The 20,065-nt window shown below is 40.2% G+C and overlaps 1 protein-coding gene across 1 annotated transcript; it reads left to right on the top strand.

Annotated features, from left to right (window-relative positions):
• Positions 1-12,670: 12,670 nt before the first annotated feature.
• LOC140372401 (regulator of G-protein signaling 2-like) lies at positions 12,671-19,493 on the top strand. Its single transcript, XM_072459495.1, has 6 exons — positions 12,671-12,787; positions 13,908-13,982; positions 14,484-14,545; positions 15,339-15,505; positions 18,846-19,060; positions 19,188-19,493. Exons 1-5 carry the CDS (start codon positions 12,708-12,710, stop codon positions 19,035-19,037), a joined length of 576 nt encoding a protein of 191 aa, XP_072315596.1. The 5' UTR covers positions 12,671-12,707; the 3' UTR covers positions 19,038-19,060; positions 19,188-19,493.
• Positions 19,494-20,065: the final 572 nt, after the last annotated feature.

Raw genomic sequence — 20,065 nt, 5'->3', positions numbered from 1 at the left:
AAAAATTACTCAAGAAGGAAGTTGCACATTATTAAGCAGATCACCATTTTTAAGCAATATGGGAAAGAAAAAGGATCTCTCTCGTGCCGAAAACGAAAACCTTGTCCAAGATATATTATTATGATGGTCGTACTATTAAGAGATTTGCAGCTGATTCAGAGCACACACGGATTTGTGCAGATAAAGGCCCAATGAGGAAGGTTTCTGCAAGACACATACTCGGGATTAAGAGAGCAGCTGCTAAAATGACATTACAAAGCAGCAAACAGGTATTTGTGGGGTTGGAGATGTTAGTCGCCAACGTGGGTTCAGGAGCAGGACCAGGCCTCAACCTCTACTCCACCAGTAAACACTCCCCACTCTCTAACCACACCTCTAATTACCCAGAAGCCCTATTTATAAGGCCTATAATTCACAGCATCTCTTGTTGACTCTGCTCTCTCGACCCCGCCCTCACACCCCATGTCTCTATCATCTTCACCTTAACACATCACCATCTACGGAGGGGGCGGGGCTGATCACCCGAGACAGAGCCCCCATCCTGAGTCTCTATCCAGCCAACTCTCGTTGCTCGATCGTCGCTCGATCGTCGCTCAATCGTCGCTCCATCGTCGCTCCATCGTCATTATTTATCAATAAACATTCTTTCATACTCCATTGTTGTGGCGTGCTCCCTGCTCGTGAAAAAGCTGCTGCTGTCGCTGGAGTCTCTCAAACATCGAGGTGTAGATCCTCCAGAGGCTCTTAGTTATGCATAAACCTTCGATGAACAGTCCTGTTCACCGATGAACCTTGCACCCCTGGATGGTCCAGATGGATGGAGTGGTGGACGGTCACCATGTCTCAACAAGGCTGCGATGTCAGCACGGAGGAGGCGGAGTCATGTTTTAGGTCAGAATCATGAGGACAGAGCTGGTCGGCCCCTATAGGATCCCAGAAAGTATGAAACTGACCACTGTGTTTCTGATTGACCACTTTCTTTCACGGTACAAAAGAAGAACCATAACAAAATCCTCCTCATGCAGGACAATGCACCATCTCACGCTCCAAGGAATCCCTCTGTGTCATTGGCTTTGGACATTAAAGAAGATAAACTCATGGAGTGGCCCCCATCCTCCCCTGACCTCAAACCTATTGAGAACCTTTGGAGCATCCTCAAGTGATAGATTTGAGGGTGATTGACAGTTCACATCCAAACTGCAGCTCTGGGAGGCTGTTCTGACCTGAATCCTGCAAAGAAATGCAAACAGTGGATGAAGAACTGTGATGCTCCTACAAAATAAAGGCTCCTGTGTTCAAATGTTTTGAGTGAAATAGCTTTTGATTTCAGTAAATATGGTCTGCTAATGCTTCTAATTTAACAAATGATCATTTTCACATCTTTTGCAACAATAACATTATTGTGCACAATCATTTTGAACTGTGCATTTTAAGTTTTGATTTTTGAAAAAAATACTGTTATCATTGGGAGGATTGTTTAATAACCTTTGAATTGTGCCCTAGGTGGATGACTTATGATGATGACTGTTATGATAATAGTGATGATGATATTGACTATTTGGCATAAGAAAAACATAATTTGAATGATTTGGAACTCAGTGAGTGAAAAGAGGTGAGACTTTCAGCAGATCCGTCTCCTGCAGAGACGCTGAGCCCAAAGATTGTGTGACGTTCAGACATGAACAGCATTTCAAAACTTGGTTGATCATTTGAGTCATAAATTCCAAAGATGTTTTTTTCTGTAGATATGTTTATCTTTCCTCTATTTGAAAGTTGAACAAAATATGCCTCAACTTCCTTCTTTTCCATGTTTGAACCTTTAAGAATCAATACCATCAATTTTCAATGCAATGTGCATACATTATATGTGTGTATTTTTTATTTCTTGTATATTTAAGTTTGGCATCTCTTGTTTTAAAACTATAATTTGAATCTGAGTTTTTGCGCCATCTACTGGTTAGAGATTTACTCAGAGTTAAAGATAAACGTTGCATGTTTAAAGGTTTTGTCTGAAGTGAGTTTTACACCAGATCAACCTGGACCTCACAGCGTCACAAGAACAGGAACAAGCCCAGAAATCAAACAGTTGTGAAATCCAGAGAAAATAATAGACTTAATAATGAAATTCACATCATTTTAAAAAACAAAATAGTCTGTAAATCTGCCAAAATGTGCCCAAGAACACACACACACACACACACACACACACACACACACACACACACACGGCACACATGACACACATGACACACATGACACACTCACACACACAAACACACACACACACACACATAAAACACACACACACACACACACACACACACATGAAACACACACATGACACATACACACACATGACACACACACACACAAACACACACACACACACACATGAAACACACACACATGACACACATGACACACTCACACACACACACACACACACACACACACATGACACACACACACACACACACACACATTACACACTCACACACATGACACACATGACACACTCACACACATGACACACACACACACACTCACACACACACACACACACACACACACACATGACACACATGACACATACACACACACACACACACATGACACACATGACACACACACATGACACATACACACACATGACACACATGACACATACACACACATGACACACACACACACACATGACACACTCACACACACACACACACACACACATGACACACATGACACACACACATGACACATACACACACATGACACACATGACACATACACACACATGACACACTCACACACATGACACATACACTTTACATTAGAACATGAGACATTTTCAAAGTTTATCATTTCCATAAACAGTGCACCTGTGCCATCACTTATGTGTCTCCTCTGAACAACTGCAGGACCAACCGGAGGTTGGGGAGAAACAGACAGGTCAAAGAAGGCACAGAAATGATCAGACAGAGCAACATCGATCACATTGACATTTGAAATATTTACCCCCTTTGTAATTATGAGATCTAGAGTGTGTCCTTTGCTGTGGGTGGGGCCTCTCACATGCTGAGTAAGACTGAAGGTTTCAAGGACAGCATCAAGCTCTTTAGCGTTTCTGTCACAAATATTATCAACATGCACATTGAAATCACCTGTAATGACCAAACCATCAAAGTCTGTGCATACGACTGAAAGCATCTCAGTAAAATCAAAACTTTGGCAGTGCTGGGGAGGCTTGTATAAAACAATGAAGAGAATGGATGGAGACCGTTTTAGCTCCATTTTAAAGGATACATACTCAAATGATGAAAACACCCCAAAAGACAACCTGCGGGTAATTATTTCATCTCTAAAGACAGCACAGACTCCACCCCATTTTTTGTTTTCTCTTGTTTCAGATTCAAACTTAAAGTTGGGTGGAGCAGATTCTATCAGAACTACATTTCCTGTGTTTTTGTCAAGCCATGTTTCAGTTAAAAACATAAAATCAAGATTATAAGAAGAAATACAATTATTAATTAAGAGAGATTTGTTACATAAGGATCTGACATTTATCACAGCAAGTTTCAGACTAGTTTCAGTGGGACTGGGCTTTATCTTTTCACAGGGAATATGAATCACATTTCTCAGATTGGGCCTGACTCGCATTTTGTTTTTCCATCTGTGTGATGAAGTGACTAGAGAAATAGCACTAGGGGGGGCTCTTTTTACATAGGGCCCCGGGTTAGTTTGATTTTTAATGTGACAATAAGTCCCGGCAACGCTGAGACCCAGTGCATCCTAGCTATGGGAGATACCAGGTGAAAGGCGAGGTTGGATGGGTGGTGGGGCTTTTGTAGCCAAGGAGAGTTTGGGACCAGGTGAGAGGCGAGGGGGGATGGGTGGTGGGGCTTTTGTTGGTGTAGTCGGCTTGTGCAGGGAAGAGTTGATAAGTATTGACATAGCCCTTGATCTCGCTATATTGGGCGTGAGTGGAGCCATCTTAATGCCTGATTTGATCAGACTTTCAAAATGGCTAGGAAGGCCCATGGGTGAGAGTGGAGATGAGAAGGAGAATGATGAATCTTTAGTGGGAGTAGATGTTGCAGGGGGAACCCAGGGCTGGTGTGAAGGCAGGGGCGATGACAGGGATGTTGTTGGGCTTTTCACAGATGGGTCCAAGGCCTTTGAAGATTGTTCCTTTGCTGGAGGCGGTGGAGGTGAATGTGGAGCAGCTGGAGCTGAATCCTTTGCTGGTGGTGGTGGAGCAGCTGCTGATGAATCCTTTGGTGGAGGCTGAGGTTGTGGTGCTTTTGATGTTGAAACATTGGCTCGGTCTCTGGCTGATGGAGCAGGAATTCTTCTCTCATTTCTCTCTTCTCTAACTATCTGCTCAGGACCCTGTCCAGGCCCAGTCCAATGCCTCAGAGTGTGGAGCAGGTTCTCTGTCAGCACCCTCACTCCACCTCTGCATAGGTGGGGGCCATTTCTCTTAAACAGGTCCTCTCGTTTCCAGAATAGATAGAAGTTCTCAATGTATTGTAGTCCTCTCGGGGCACACTCTTTGGACAGCCATGTTTTCAGCTGAAGAAGCCGGCTAAACTTGTTTATCATCCTGTCGATGTTTGGAAGAGGTCCACTTATGAATGTTTTGATTTCCATTTTATCAAGCACGTCGAATAACTTCAAGAAGTCTTTTTTCAAAACTTCAGTCTGTTCCCGCCGCATGTCCACTGCACCCACGTGCACAATCAGCTGTTTAGCTCCTCCATGCTTAGCCATAATATTTGGAAGGAGTGACGTTATCTCAGAAACAGTGGCGCTTGGAAAAGAATGTGTGTTTATCTTTTCATGCGTCACGTGACTTATCGCGCCGTCCCCAACCAAACAATCTGTGTGACCTTGGCTCCTGGCACAGATCCTCCTCGCTGTATTTTGGCCACATCATCTTTCCTTTTTTCATTTAAATACACACACACACACACACACACATGACACACATGACACACACACACACACACATGACACATACACACACATGACACACATGACACATACACACACATGACACACACACACACACACACACACATGACACACTCACACACACACACACACACACATGACACACTCACACACACACACACACACACACACTCACACACACACTCACACACACACACACACACACATGACACACTCACACACACACACACACACACTCTCACACACTCACACACACACACACTCACACACACACACACACACACACACATGACACACACACACACACACACACATGACACACTCACACACACACACACACACACATGACACACATGACACTTACACACACACACACACACACACACTCACACACACACACACTCTCACACACACACACACACACACACACACCATACCGTTCAAAATTGTCCAATTTGAACCTAATATATATTTGTATTATTTGATTTAATGCAGTATTTTGCCTTCAACAGTAAAGATCCCAAACATTTTAATCACACACAACAACTTTATTTAAGCTTTGTCCTGTGACTTAATGCTTAAAGTACACAGTACACAGTACATAGTACACAGTACACAGTGTTGTCCGGGTGAGTCCTGCGTTCATTCATCGAGCATATTATTTTCCAAAAACGCATAAATCATAATTAATCCTCTGACGTTTTTGTATCACTTCAGTTTTGTGCTTCTGCTTCCACTTTTCTCACATGTTTGAACGTTTCCAGCCCATGTGACGTGTTGAAGCTCAACACAGACATTTACATCAGTGACATGTTCTTTAAACTCAAACTCCTCATGGACTTTTAAACATTTTGCAGAAGCTCCACTATTTGAAGTAATGGTGTTAGTTTATGCAGAAGAATAACTCTGAATGCTTAGATCACGTCAGGTGAAGACGCTGTGGTCATAGAGCTTGTGTCATATAGAAACAGCAGAGGGTAAAACTGCAGTCGTCGTGGTGATGTGGGTTCAAATCCCATCTGGTCTGAAAAACAACACAAAAATAAGGTGCAATACGACCTTAAAGTGAAATGTCATGTGCCGATGGAATAGAATATGTTTTATGTAATAGAATTAAGTTTTCTTATTTTAATCAAAACAATGCTTTCCCCAAATGGAATCTTATTAGGCCCGAGCCCCAGCAGGGCGGAGGGCCTATTGCTCCCGCAACGCTGCCGTAGCCCATTCACCCTCCTGACATCGTCCCGTACGCGAGAATCCATGCCGCAGGCATGGGCCATGCTTGTATCTGCTCAAATCAATGGAAGTCTATGGGGAGTGGGCGGGGCATCCCGACGGAATAGGGAGTGACGAGCGCGTAAGCGCTCGTAATCATGATTCCACCCCATGGCGGCATGGGGAAGGCTTAGAGCTTTCAAACGATGTATAATTTGTTGTTATAGTGGAAACGGCTATATTGTTTTTGCTAAAAATATTATTATTTTTATTTTTATTAGGCCCGAGCCCCAGCAGGGCGGAGGGCCTATTGCTCCCGCAACGCTGCCGAAGGCAGCGTTGCAACTGTCTGACCAAACATGCGGGCGCAGCCCGCATGTTTGGTACCCCGTCGCCCCTGGCAAGTACAGTGAACTAGCCCATGCCGAAGGCATGGATCATGCATACTTACTCCTGCTATGACAGAAATAGTCAATTTGTGAATGGGCGTAGCCCATTCACAAATTGTTGACAACAGCAGCGCGAAGCGCTGCATTCCTCCAAAAACCCTCCTGGCATTGTCCTGTACGCGAGAATCCATGCCGCAGGCATGGGTCATGCTTGTATCTGCTCAAATCAATGGAAGTCTATGGGGAGTGGGCGGGGCATCCCGACGGAATGGGGAGTGACGAGCGCGTAAGCGCTCGTAATGATGATTCCACCCCATGGCGGCATGGGGAAGGCTTAGAGCTTTCAAACGATGTATAATTTGTTGTTATAGTGGAAACGGCTATATTGTTTTTGCTAAAAATATTATTATTTTTATTAGGCCCGAGCGCCACAAGCTGGCGAGAGGCCTATTAATCTCGTAAGGCCGTGCGAAGCACGGCTGCGAAAGTGCGCACGTAGTGCGCACGAAATCGAGCGCGAAGCGCTCGCCCACTTCCAAACACTCACTAACGCACTCCTTCACTCACGCACGCCCCGTGCATACTAATTAATAGTAGGAAAATGGAACATTACCGTTGTAAACGGGCGAAGCCCGTGCAAAAGTGCGCACTAAACGAGCACTTTACATATAAAGCACTCATTTGCGCCAAGTAGCTCACGAATACGTTCCCCATCTCTTGCATGTTCCATGCATATAAGCATGTAATGCAAAAATTGAACATTATTACTGTATAGAGGGCCAAAAACACAAAGTGGGCGGAGCCCACTCAAAATTAACGAAAGTACCCGTCAGTGACCAGGGACCCACACCATGAGGTAGGAAAGCGCGAGCGCTTTCCGAAAATGTATAGTTTATGATATTTGAAAAATGGGAAACATTGTTTTCGCATCGGAATATTCTTCTTCTTCTTCTTCTTCTTCTTCTTCTTCTTCTTCTTCTTCTTCTTCTTCTTCTTCTTCTTCTTCTTCTTCTTCTTCTTCTTCTTCTTCTTCTTCTTCTTCTTCTTCTTCTTCTTCTTCTTCTTCTTCTTCTTCTTCTTCTTCTTCTTCTTCTTCTTCTTCTTCTCGGGACCAACCCCCCTATTTTTCACCCAGTGAACATTGACGAAAAGTCACAAAAATTTGCACACCTCTAAAAATCGTGCCTCTCTACATTCTGGCTATTTCCCTTTTCCAGAATAAAAAAAATTGGCGCGTCAGCGCCACCAAATGTACCAAAAATGCATTGAGAGATGGGAAATGACCCAAAAAAATCTGATCGTAGAATCATGAAATTTGGCGCAGAGGTAGATGGTGACAAGAGAAGTAAAAAATATTATTACGGCAACGCCGTCCCCCGAACCAAATGTCGGCCATATTGCTTCAAAAATGGCTAAACATGACTTCGGAGTCTTTCCAAACGTCGTACTTTTACGAACTCCTCCCAGGGCGTTGGCCCTAAAAAGCTGAAATTTGGTGAAAATGCTACTGAGGAGTGGGACATCAAAAGTTATCCAAATTACATTGATACCTCTCACGGTCTCTGTGCGGCGAAGCCGCAAACTGTAACTAAAATTTCAGAAATCTCCCATATTTAAAATTTCTGCCGTTTGCGCAGATAAAGTCCGAATTGCGTCAAATTAGAATCAGTTGTTAAACTCTTTGCCCTAAACCTACTTGAAGTGAAATAAATTCATTTGGCGCCACAGCGCCCCCTACAGATTTTATATGGAGGTTAAATGTTTAGTTTTGCGAAATTATATGAAATTTGACACACAACTCAATTTTAGCATCCCCATCAAAAAAGTCAATGAGACCCATGTCATAATTGTTATGGCGTTGCCGTAACGATGACCGAAACCTCCCATGTTATTCCAATGGGGCCAGAACATGTTTACACTTTAGACTTTCACAAACTCCTCCCAGGGCGTCAGCCCTATTAACCTGAAATTTGGTGAGACTCATCTTCAGGACCATCAAAAGTTATCCACATTTTCATTCAAAGAGTCACGGTGTCTGTGCGGCAAAGCCGCACATTTTGCCAAGAATTCAAAATAAAATTGCTTTTTGATGGTAAAACAAAGGGGAGAACATGTGACAGCGTCACAGATTCAGCAGTAGGCGTGATAAAAGGACAATTGGGGCGCGTTAGCGCCCCCTCCTCTTGCGGCGTGGCGGCGGTGTGGCGGCGGCGTGGCGAGGGCCGATCATTGCCGCTTGCGGCTATATTTTTTCTTGTTCTTCTTCAGCGCTTTGAACTCTAATTTGACCCCCTGAACATGCTCAAAAACTCACCAAACTTTACCCAAATTTCAAAATCGGCGAAAAATTTTGTTTTTTCTGGGCCATTTTTTTTTTTCGTTAAAAAATGGCGCGACAGCGCCACCGACAAAAGTCAAAATACATTGCGCCTATGGGAGACGCCCCGAGGTCAACTTTGTCGTAGAGCTACGAAATTCGGAACACGCATTCCTCTCGTGAGGACAAAAAACAAATATTATTGTGGCCACGCCCCCAGAATTACCCTATGCCCGCCATCTTCCTTTGAAAATGAAAACACGCTGTGTTAGCCATTTTGTTCACGTCAAACTTTGACGAACTCCTCCTAGGGCGTTTTGCCCACCAACTTCAAAATCGGCGGACGTCGTCTGGACAAGTGGGGCATCTAAAGTTATCCAATTTTTTGAGATACCTTTTACGGTCTGTGTGCGGCGCAGCCGCAAAGTTGGACAACTTCTTTTGGGATATTGCAGATCCAAAAATTGTTCCCATTTGATCAAAAGAAATCCGATTAGGACCAAATTTGAATCAGTTGTTCAACTTTCTAGTTTGGACCAGTTTATGATGACAAAATTGAAATGGGCGCGATAGCGCCCCCTACAGAGTGACCTTTAAATTAACATTGAAGGTCAAAAATTAGTTTTACCAAAATTTTCTAAACCTTACCCAAAATTCTATTTTGGCGTCGCGATCAAAAAAGCCAATCAGACTAATGCCTTAATTTTTACGGCGTAGTCGTAGCGATGACATAAACCTCCCATGTTATCCCTATGGGAAAACCGCTAAATCTCTCGAATATCCACATTTTTATGTTTTACACTTTAACGAAGTCCTCCTAGTGCGTTTTGCCCACCGACCTCAAAATCGGTGTACGTCCTCTAGACAAGTGGTGCATCTAAAGTTATCCAAATTTTAAGGATAGCTTTTACGGTCTTTGTGCGACGGAGCCGCAAACGTTTCCCAGAATTCTGACTATTTGGCCTTCAGAGTGGCCTATAAACAATAGAGTTTTTCCAAATGACATGATATTTTGAACAAAATTCTAATTTGCCATCCTGATCACAAAAGTATGAGAGCCAAAGTCATATTTTGTACGGCGTAACCGTAGCGTTGACAGAAACATCCCATGTTATCCTTATGGGAAAATCATAGAATTGCTCAAATCACCACATTTTTACGCTTCACACTTTAACGAACTCCTCCTAGGGCGATTGTCCGATCAAGTTCATATTTGGAGAATATCATCTACACAAGCGGGGCATCAAAACTTATCCATATTTTGATTCTAAGTGCTACGGTCTCTGTGTGGCGGACCCGCAAATATATGTCAGAAATGGGAAAACAGCGAAATCTCTGAAGTGTTCACATTTACGCTTCACACTTTAACAAACTCCTCCGTGGGCAATAGCTCGATCAAGCTTTACTTTGGGAAATATCATCTACACAGGCGCGGCATCAAAAGTTATCCATATTTTTATTCCAAGTGCTACGGTCTCTGTGCGGCGGCGCAGCAAATTTGACTGACACTTGTGTTGATTTGCACTGGATTGGCCATGTCAATTGTGTCGCCGTCTGTCAAGTTCTTTTTTTATTCAACACACAATAAGGGCGCCATCTTTATCAAGTCGAAAGCGCAGAGTCGGAAGGCCGGCGGCCCGCGAGGGCCGTTGGATGCCGCTTGCGGCTTTAATTTACATTTGGTCCTTTTACGGAGATGAATACTACTTGAACAGTCGTCAGTTTTTGGCTGGTGTACTTCAGAAGTCGTTCCTACTAAAACTTCTCTCACTGAGTGTCTGCAGCACAATTCTGAGCTTTTCAAAGATGGTAAATTAACTAATGCTTTGTAGGGCAAACGCAGACGTACGATTTTACTTTAAAAACTGATTAAACTCTTCTACTTGTAGATTATTAGTACTACTTATTGGTAATAACACTTTAGAAAATAGCATCACATATATTCTTAGTTCCATATGAATTTGAAGTATGAAGTATTCACTGAGTATGATATTTAAACGTTACTTGTTGTGACGCTGCAGTCTGGACGCGGCTCCTGGAACAGACGGTAAATGTTGTGTGTCTGAGTTCAGCCTGTAACAGATTCTCGTAGACGAACGCGGTCGTCTGCTTTAGTGAGAACACTGTGAACCAGAAGAATCATGATATAAACAGTGTTCTCTCAGATCTACACTATTCATTGACCTAGAGCAAGAATGACCTGAGCAAAATGACACGTTTTCCCTGAAGGTGACAGTAAATCTGCAGCTCTGAACTGAACTACTACTACTGCCTCCACTTCTCAAATGTCACAGCGAGGATTTCAATTGAAATGTCTTAAATGTGTCAGTATTTTGGCACATAATAATATATAGTACCTGCAATTTTAAAAGAATTAACAACCACAAAACATATAAGTACAGTATTTTGTGACTTGTCTGAGCATAATCTGGATAAGTGATGGCAAAGCATAAAACTACTACTACTGCTACTACTACTACTACTACTACTACTACTACTACTACTGCCACTGCTACTGCTACTTCTATTACTACTGCTACTGCTACTACTGCTACTGCTACTTCTATTACTACTGCTACTGCTACAGCTGCTACTGCTACTTCTATTACTACTGCTACTGCTACAGCTGCTGCTGCTACTTCTATTACTACTGCTACTGCTACTACTGCTACTACTACTACTGCCACTGCTACTGCTACTTCTATTACTACTGCTACTGCTACAGCTGCTGCTGCTACTTCTATTACTACTGCTACTACTACTACTGCCACTGCTACTGCTACTTCTATTACTACTGCTACTGCTACAGCTGCTGCTGCTACTTCTATTACTACTGCTACTACTACTACTGCCACTGCTACTGCTACTTCTATTACTACTGCTACTGCTACTTCTATTACTACTGCTACTGCTAAAGCTGCTGCTGCTACTTCTATTACTACTGCTACTGCTACTACTGCTACTACTACTACTGCCACTGCTACTGCTACTTCTATTACTACTGCTACTACTACTACTACTGCCACTGCTACTGCTACTTCTATTACTACTGCTACTGCTACTTCTATTACTACTGCTACTGCTACTACTGCTACTTCTATTACTACTGCTACTGCTACTTCTATTACTACTGCTACTGCTACTACTGCTACTACTGCTACTACTACTTCTATTACTACTGCTGCTGCTACTACTAGTAGTAGTTGCAAAGTTCTGCAAACCTGTATTACAAGTACTTCTACTTTTATCAAAAGCTTTATTACAAAACATGTAACTTTCAACTTTGTATAGGAATAAACTGACTTGTTTTAATAAAAAATAAGTAGAAAAAATAAAACAAGCTTTTGAGTGTGTTCTCTGACCGTGTGTTTCCACAGGAGAGCTGCAGGGGGCGCTCTACCTTCATGTCATAGAAGAGAAAAACAGCATTGAAGTTACAAAGTCTCACATAAATCTATAGCAAGTTTAGTCAATTAAAGTAAAACTCAACTTTAGGTGCAAATTGGACAATGTTGTTGTTGAGTTTGGCCTTTAACATCTAAATAAACGTTTCCATGTTTCTATTTTTAAATGTTTCTGGGAATAATGGAAAAAGAAGTGACACTTGTGCAAATGAAGACGAGTTTGCGTCACTCGAGCTCTGGGCGTGCGTCCTGCCCTGGAGCGTTACAGAGCCAAACCAGGCCAAGTCACAGTGTTTGTACAGAAAGACACAGCCGGCCAATCAGCACGGAGCTCTGACGCCTGAAGCCCGCCTCCTCAGCCTTTATAAAGAGCAGAACAGAGAGAGAGAGAGAGAGAGAGCAGTTTGAACCATGAGAGAAACACTGGAGTCCAATAAAATGGCCTTTACCGAAAATATCACCGAGTTTAACACCGAGAAGAAAGCGGTTCGGTGAGTGCAAGTTTTTAATAAGGTGTAGCATTGTTTTCTCCATTGTATTTTTGTACTTTAATTGTTGTATTTTAGTTATTGCACTTTCATTATTATACTTAAATTATTATTATTTATTTATTTATTATTATTATTATTATTGATTGTAATTTAATTTATTTTACTTTCATTATTATACTTAAATTATAATTATTTATACATTATTATTATTGATTGTAATTTAATTTATTTTACTTTCATTATTATACTTAAATTATTATTATTTATTTATGTATTATTATTAATTGTAATTCATTTTATTTTCATTATTTTACTTGAATTGTACTTTAAATAAATATTGCAACGTCATTACTTTTCAACAATCTTTAAATGACAAACAGAGTCAGAATGTAATGCCATACGTCAAACCCGCTGATGTTTTGGAATATTGAGCGACACTAGTTACATTGTAAGACAGTTTTTGCATAATCACATGTTTTTGCATATGGCTTTTCATACTTTGCAACTCAAATATGTATCGGTCGTTAACTTGTCAGCGATTACATTTTTGAACACATTGTAAACCAAATAAAGATGTAAATATGGGACTGAAAACTTTTAGATAAAACGCATTTATAAATAAAGTGTTGACTCAATGAAAATCTGAAATGATGCCACTATTTTTCTTACAATCTGGTCATTTCGTGTGTGTTTGAGTTTGTATCGTCCAGGTAAACATTATAATGATCCAAACATGAATATATATAAGAATCACAGCTGCTTTATTTGAAACAAACCTCAGCTTGAACAAAAAAATGTGTATTAATTGCAGAGCCTAATATTCTAAATAGGCTGATTATTTGGAGAAGTTTTAGTTCCAATAATATTCTTAGCATAGAATTTGTAAATGACCAATTCAACGCATGTTAAAAGGAAACTTGCATTCTCACTATATTAAGAAAATAACAACATTTTAAGTTTTCTTAACAGCTTCTTTCGTGTAATGGCGTTTGTTTTCACATTTTTACAAAGCTCTGCTCATTTAAGAAAATGCATTACTTTCCTAAACTAACACATTAAAGTCCACATGAATGCACTGCAACAAAACATTAACAAAACAACACATTTATCTATTTTTCAGAAGGAAAAGTTGGAGGATTCGGATCTCGTTATTATTGAAGAAGAAAACTCACCTGATGAAGAACAAACCCTCCAGGTGAATCATCATCATCATCATCATCATCATCATCATCATCATCATTCCATCTGATGCTTTTAAAACACAAGCTGCATTTGTTTTTTGAATCATTGCATCTGCTTAGGATTGATCGACTTTAGTTTTACAGTATTTCTAACTAGTTTTATTATTTTGTTCTTGTTTTGAAGCTAATTTATCTACTTTTGGCATGTGTCTTTAACCATTTACATAATTGAAAGTCTCTTATGCCACTCTGGAAATATTAAATAAAAAAAAAACATTAATAAATATAAACACAAATAAATAAATCTAGTGCTATACATCACTAATGTAATCGTGTGAAAGCTAAAAACAACGTAATAGTTTGGATTCAAAACGTTTTAAATTACATTTTGCAGATTAAGACACATTACAGCATGTTTTCTACCTTCTTCTTCTTCTCTTTCCTCGTCTGAATCTGACCTGTTTGTCTTGTGTTTTGTCTAACCCTGGTTCCTCTTTTGTCCGTTGTGCCTTCAGGCCAAGCACTGACGACGTGCTGCACTGGGGCCAGTCCCTCGACCACCTCCTCGCTCACAAATGTAAGAACCTTCAGCGTCTGTGCGACTGTGACTCATGATCCTGAGACAAAAGCACTTTATGAGCCGCAATAATTACTCACATTATTGTCATTTGAGTTTAAATCTGGGGTTAGAAATTATAACACAAGTTCATAGATTTTGTTCATTGTAAATGCAAAATGAGTCTAAAATGACTTAATAATAGTTCCATTCACTTCTTTTCAGAGCAGCAGAACTGAAAAGCTTCTGAAAAGCTTTTATTGTTGAAAGGCATATGTGACCCAGAGTCGAGCTGTTTATGACTAAGTACAGAGAAGTGGGCGGGGATAGGGGGTGGGTGAAAACGGCAATTTCCAGAGCACTCAAAATTCATGATACAATTGAAATAGATCTTTGAGAAAGTGAACAATGAGGCAGGACAAACAAAGTCGGTTTTGTCTCGTATTCCTTCGCAACTTTCTACTGACAATGTCAATGCTTGAATAATGCATATTTTTAAGATAATACAATTTGTGGGACTTTTTGCAGTCATTAAAGGACAAGTTTGAAAGCATGAAAGTGCCGTCGTCGCCATAGACAAAACAGCTATTAGTCTAATGTTGACAGAGTTGATCAATTCAAGCTACTTCTTCCTTTTATACATTTTCTGTCCTGTTTGTATTGATTTGTCCTGCTTGAGCAGTGTCAGAAACAAAGGTCAGGTAGTGAGAAATACACTGTAGATTGGGTTCACGTGACATCTGTGGATACTATGATCACCTTTCATGCAGAAATCACACTAAAAACTAACAATATTTTTGGTTTATTTTTCCAGACGGCAAAACGGCATTCTTCGTCTTCTTGAAGTCGGAATTCTGCGAAGAGAATATCGAGTTTTGGTCCAAGTGTGAAGAGTACAGGACCCTGAGCTCCAAGAAAGACCTGGAGACACGAGCCAACAGCATCTACCAGGAGTTCGTCTGCAGTGAGGCCCCCAAAGAGGTGAGAGGCAGGACAACTGTAAGGACAAATGTAAGGACAACTGTAAGGACAAATGTAAGGACAACTGTAAGGACAAATGTAAGGACAACTGTAAGGACAAATGTAAGGACAACTGTAAGGACAAATGTAAGGACAAATGTAAGGACAACTGTAAGGACAAATGTAAGGACAACTGTAAGGACAAATGTAAGGACAAATGTAAGGACAAATGTAAGGACAACTGTAAGGACAAATGTAAGGACAACTGTAAGGACAAATGTAAGGACAACTGTAAGGACAAATGTAAGGACAACTGTAAGGACAAATGTAAGGACAAATGTAAGGACAACTGTAAGGACAAATGTAAGGACAACTGTAAGGACAAATGTAAGGACAAATGTAAGGACAACTGTAAGGACAAATGTGAGGACAAATGTAAGGACAAATGTAAGGACAACTGTAAGGACAAATGTGAGGACAAATGTAAGGACAACTGTTAGGACAAATGTGAGGACAAATGTAAGGACAACTGTAAGGACAAATGTTAGGACAACTGTAAGGACAAATGTAAGGACAACTGTAAGGACAAATGTAAGGACAACTGTAAGGACAAATGTAAGGACAACTGTAAGGACAAATGTAAGGACAAATGTAAGGACAACTGTAAGGACAAATGTAAGGACAAATGTAAGGACAACTGTAAGGACAAATGTAAGGACAAATGTAAGGACAACTGTAAGGACAAATGTGAGGAAAAATGTTAGGACAACTGTAAGGATAAATGTAAGGACAAATGTAAGGACAACTGTTAGGACAAATGTAAGGACAACTGTAAGGACAAATGTTAGGACAAATGTAAGGACAAATGTAAGGACAACTGTAAGGACAAATGTTAGGACAATTGTAAGGACAACTGTAAGGACAACTGTAAGGACAAATGTAAGGACAACTGTAAGGACAACTGTAAGGACAAATGTAAGGACAAATGTAAGGACAAATGTAAGGACAAATGTAAGGACAAATGTAAGGACAACTGTAAGGACAACTGTAAGGACAAATGTAAGGACAACTGTAAGGACAACTGTAAGGACAAATGTAAGGACAACTGTAAGGACAACTGTAAGGACAAATGTAAGGATAACTGTAAGGACAAATGTAAGGACAACTGTAAGGACAACTGTAAGGACAACTGTAAGGACAAATGTAAGGACAAATGTAAGGACAACTGTAAGGACAACTGTAAGGACAAATGTAAGGACAACTGTAAGGACAAATGTTAGGACAAATGTAAGGACAACTTTAAGGACAAATGTAAGGACAACTGTAAGGACAAATGTAAGGACAACTGTAAGGACAACTGTAAGGACAACTGTAAGGACAAATGTAAGGACAAATGTAAGGACAAATGTTAGGACAAATGTTAGGACAACTGAAAGGACAAATGTAAGGACAAATGTAAGGACAAATGTAAGGACAACTGTAAGGACAAATGTAAGGACAAATGTAAGGACAACTGTAAGGACAAATGTTAGGACAACTGTAAGGACAACTGTAAGGACAAATGTAAGGACAACTGTAAGGACAACTGTAAGGACAAATGTTAGGACAACTGAAAGGACAAATGTAAGGACAAATGTAAGGACAACTGTAAGGACAAATGTAAGGACAAATGTAAGGACAACTGTAAGGACAACTGTAAGGACAAATGTTAGGACAAATGTTAGGACAACTGAAAGGACAAATGTAAGGACAAATGTAAGGACAAATGTAAGGACAACTGTAAGGACAAATATAAGGACAAATGTAAGGACAACTGTAAGGACAAATGTTAGGACAACTGTAAGGACAACTGTAAGGACAAATGTAAGGACAACTGTAAGGACAACTGTAAGGACAAATGTAAGGACAAATGTAAGGACAACTGTAAGGACAAATGTAAGGACAACTGTAAGGACAAATGTAAGGACAAATGTAAGGACAACTGTAAGGACAACTGTAAGGACAAATGTGAGGACAAATGTAAGGACAACTGTAAGGACAAATGTAAGGACAAATGTAAGGACAAATGTTAGGACAACTGTAAGGACAAATGTTAGGACAACTGTAAGGACAAATGTAAGGACAAATGTAAGGACAAATGTTAGGACAACTGTAAGGACAACTGTAAGGACAAATGTTAGGACAACTGTAAGGACAAATGTGAGGACAAATGTTAGGACAAATGTAAGGACAAATGTAAGGACAAATGTAAGGACAACTGTAAGGACAAATGTTAGGACAAATGTAAGGACAACTGTAAGGACAAATGTAAGGACAAATGTAAGGACAAGTGTAAGGACAAATGTTAGGACAAATGTAAGGACAAATGTAAGGACAAATGTAAGGACAAATGTGAGGCTAAATAGACTTTTTTGAGCTTTTAGCCGTTAAAACATTGTTCCCTCATCAAAAATAGCTGAACTTGTCATAAGTTTCATTCACACAGTTTCAGTTTCTTTAATCCAGTTTGCGAGTTCCTTTGTTTTCCCGGATTTGTGATGTCAAAGATAGAGATTCTGAGGTCTCCTGTTAAGGGAAAGCTAGATTTCTTTATTTATCTACAGTAATTCACTCTGCTGCCAGTAGATGGAGCGCTAGCACCAAATCCTTAATGGTAGAAAGTCATGTGTGACTTTGAAAGTGTACCATTTTTAAACTGCTATAATATGAAATGCCAAAACAAAAGTACAAGAGCAAGTTTTAAGGCCAATAACAGTAGAAATAATGCAGTATATGTGTCTTTAAAGGGTTAAATATGGTCTGTTTCTTCATTTGATCCTTGGTGGTTTGTAGTAGTGGTCGTAGTATTAGTAGTAGTTGTTGTGGAAGTAGTCGTAGTTCCTTTATTAAACTATTAGTAATTGTATTGCTCAATGTAGTAGTAGGAGTAGTAACAGGTGGAGTTGGATGCAATATATGGTTTGAAGTAATAGTAGTAGGATTAGTACCATGTTGTAATAGTATAGTAGAAGTTGTTGTAGTGGAAGTTTCTGAATGTGGCAGTAATAGTAATAGCAGTTGTAGTATTAGTACTTATAGCAAAGTCAAATGAGTCATAAATGTGTCTTAACAGAGAATGTTGACATAGCAGTTCCTGAGAAAAGAAAAGGGATCGTTCTATTTATAATGGGTTATTCTCAACCTCTGAGCGCACACAAAAAAATGGCAGCTGTACAGTGTGATTTGTTTGCTAATAAGCTAAAGCTAAAGCTAGCTTTCTATTAGAAAGGGAATCAACACTTCATGATCTGTATTTCAGTCTTAACCAATTTAAGTACAAATCATTCCGCAACTAAAATGAAGGTTTTTCTCTTCTCCCCAGATTAACCTGGATTATCAAACCAGAAACGCCATCACCCACGACCTGGCGACGCCCAGTCCATCGATCTTCATCCACGCTCAGAGGAAGGTCTACAGCCTCATGGAGAACAACTCCTACCCACGCTTTCTGCAGTCGCACTTTTACAGAGATCTATGTTCAACAGCCACAGGAGAGGCCAACGTCAAGACCTAGTCCAAGAACTAGTCCAAGAACTAGTCCAAGAACTAGTCTAAGAACTAGTCCAAGAACTAGTCCAAGAACTAGTCCAAGAACTAGTCCAAGAACTTGTCCAAGAACTTGTCCAAGAACTTGTCCAAGAACTTGTCCAAGACCTAGTCCGAGGGTTAAACCCTCAGTCCAAAACTTGAAGCCACTTTGTAACGGTCTTGCCTAAAGCTTGAGTGAAGAGTGGCGGCAGATGAAAGGATGAACAGTCTGAATACAGCACCCTGGAGGCCTTTTTTTTACCCGTCCTTCTAGAACGTTTCACATCAAGTACAACCTTTGTACGATTCTTTGGCTTTGCGAACCTCCAGAACTAAACCAGGTCCAAACGAGGACTTTAATCACAATGTTGTGATTGAATTACTTTAGTCCTCAATCTAGAATAAGATAAGTTAGTTAAGATGTGTGTGAATTAAGTAGATATCTTAATTTGAGTATCATTTGACTCTCTTAATGCATAAGATTATTTGGTTTATTGGTTAGTTTGTTCTCTGCACATATAAACAACATTGTCCAGACATTAGCGTTGGAGAAATTCTCGTTCTTATCTTATTTTTTTATTAAGACATTTTATGCTTGTTCCTTTGACAATCTGGTCAAAATCTACTCAAATCAAGACAAATACTACTTAATTCAAGCAATATTATTATATATATTATTTTATTAACATAGTTTACAAACATGTAAAACACTAGATCTGCACCAGATGCAGTTTGTGACTGGTACTTACACCACAGTTTGAGAACCACCATTACATCTATAAACTGAGATACATTTTCAAATTCTTGGGGCAAAATGTTACGTTTATGAAATGATTGGGCTGTAAATAAGACCCTGTTCTGTCAGGTGCAGCACCCACAGAAGTACCATACTTACATATTTATACTTACATTACATATTTATTACAATTGTGTCTCAAGATTGTGTCTTCTGTGAGCCTCCCACCGACAGTGTGAATGTATTTATCTTAACTTCACGTTTTATGACCATATATT

This window comes from Eucyclogobius newberryi, unplaced genomic scaffold, assembly GCF_026437365.1.
Source record: "Eucyclogobius newberryi isolate DKJ021-1_F unplaced genomic scaffold, fEucNew1.0.hap1 SCAF_227, whole genome shotgun sequence".
Classification (NCBI taxonomy): domain Eukaryota; kingdom Metazoa; phylum Chordata; class Actinopteri; order Gobiiformes; family Gobiidae; genus Eucyclogobius; species Eucyclogobius newberryi.
The sequence above is the reverse complement of the archived record's forward strand: the minus strand, read 5'-3'. Positions and strand labels throughout refer to the sequence as shown.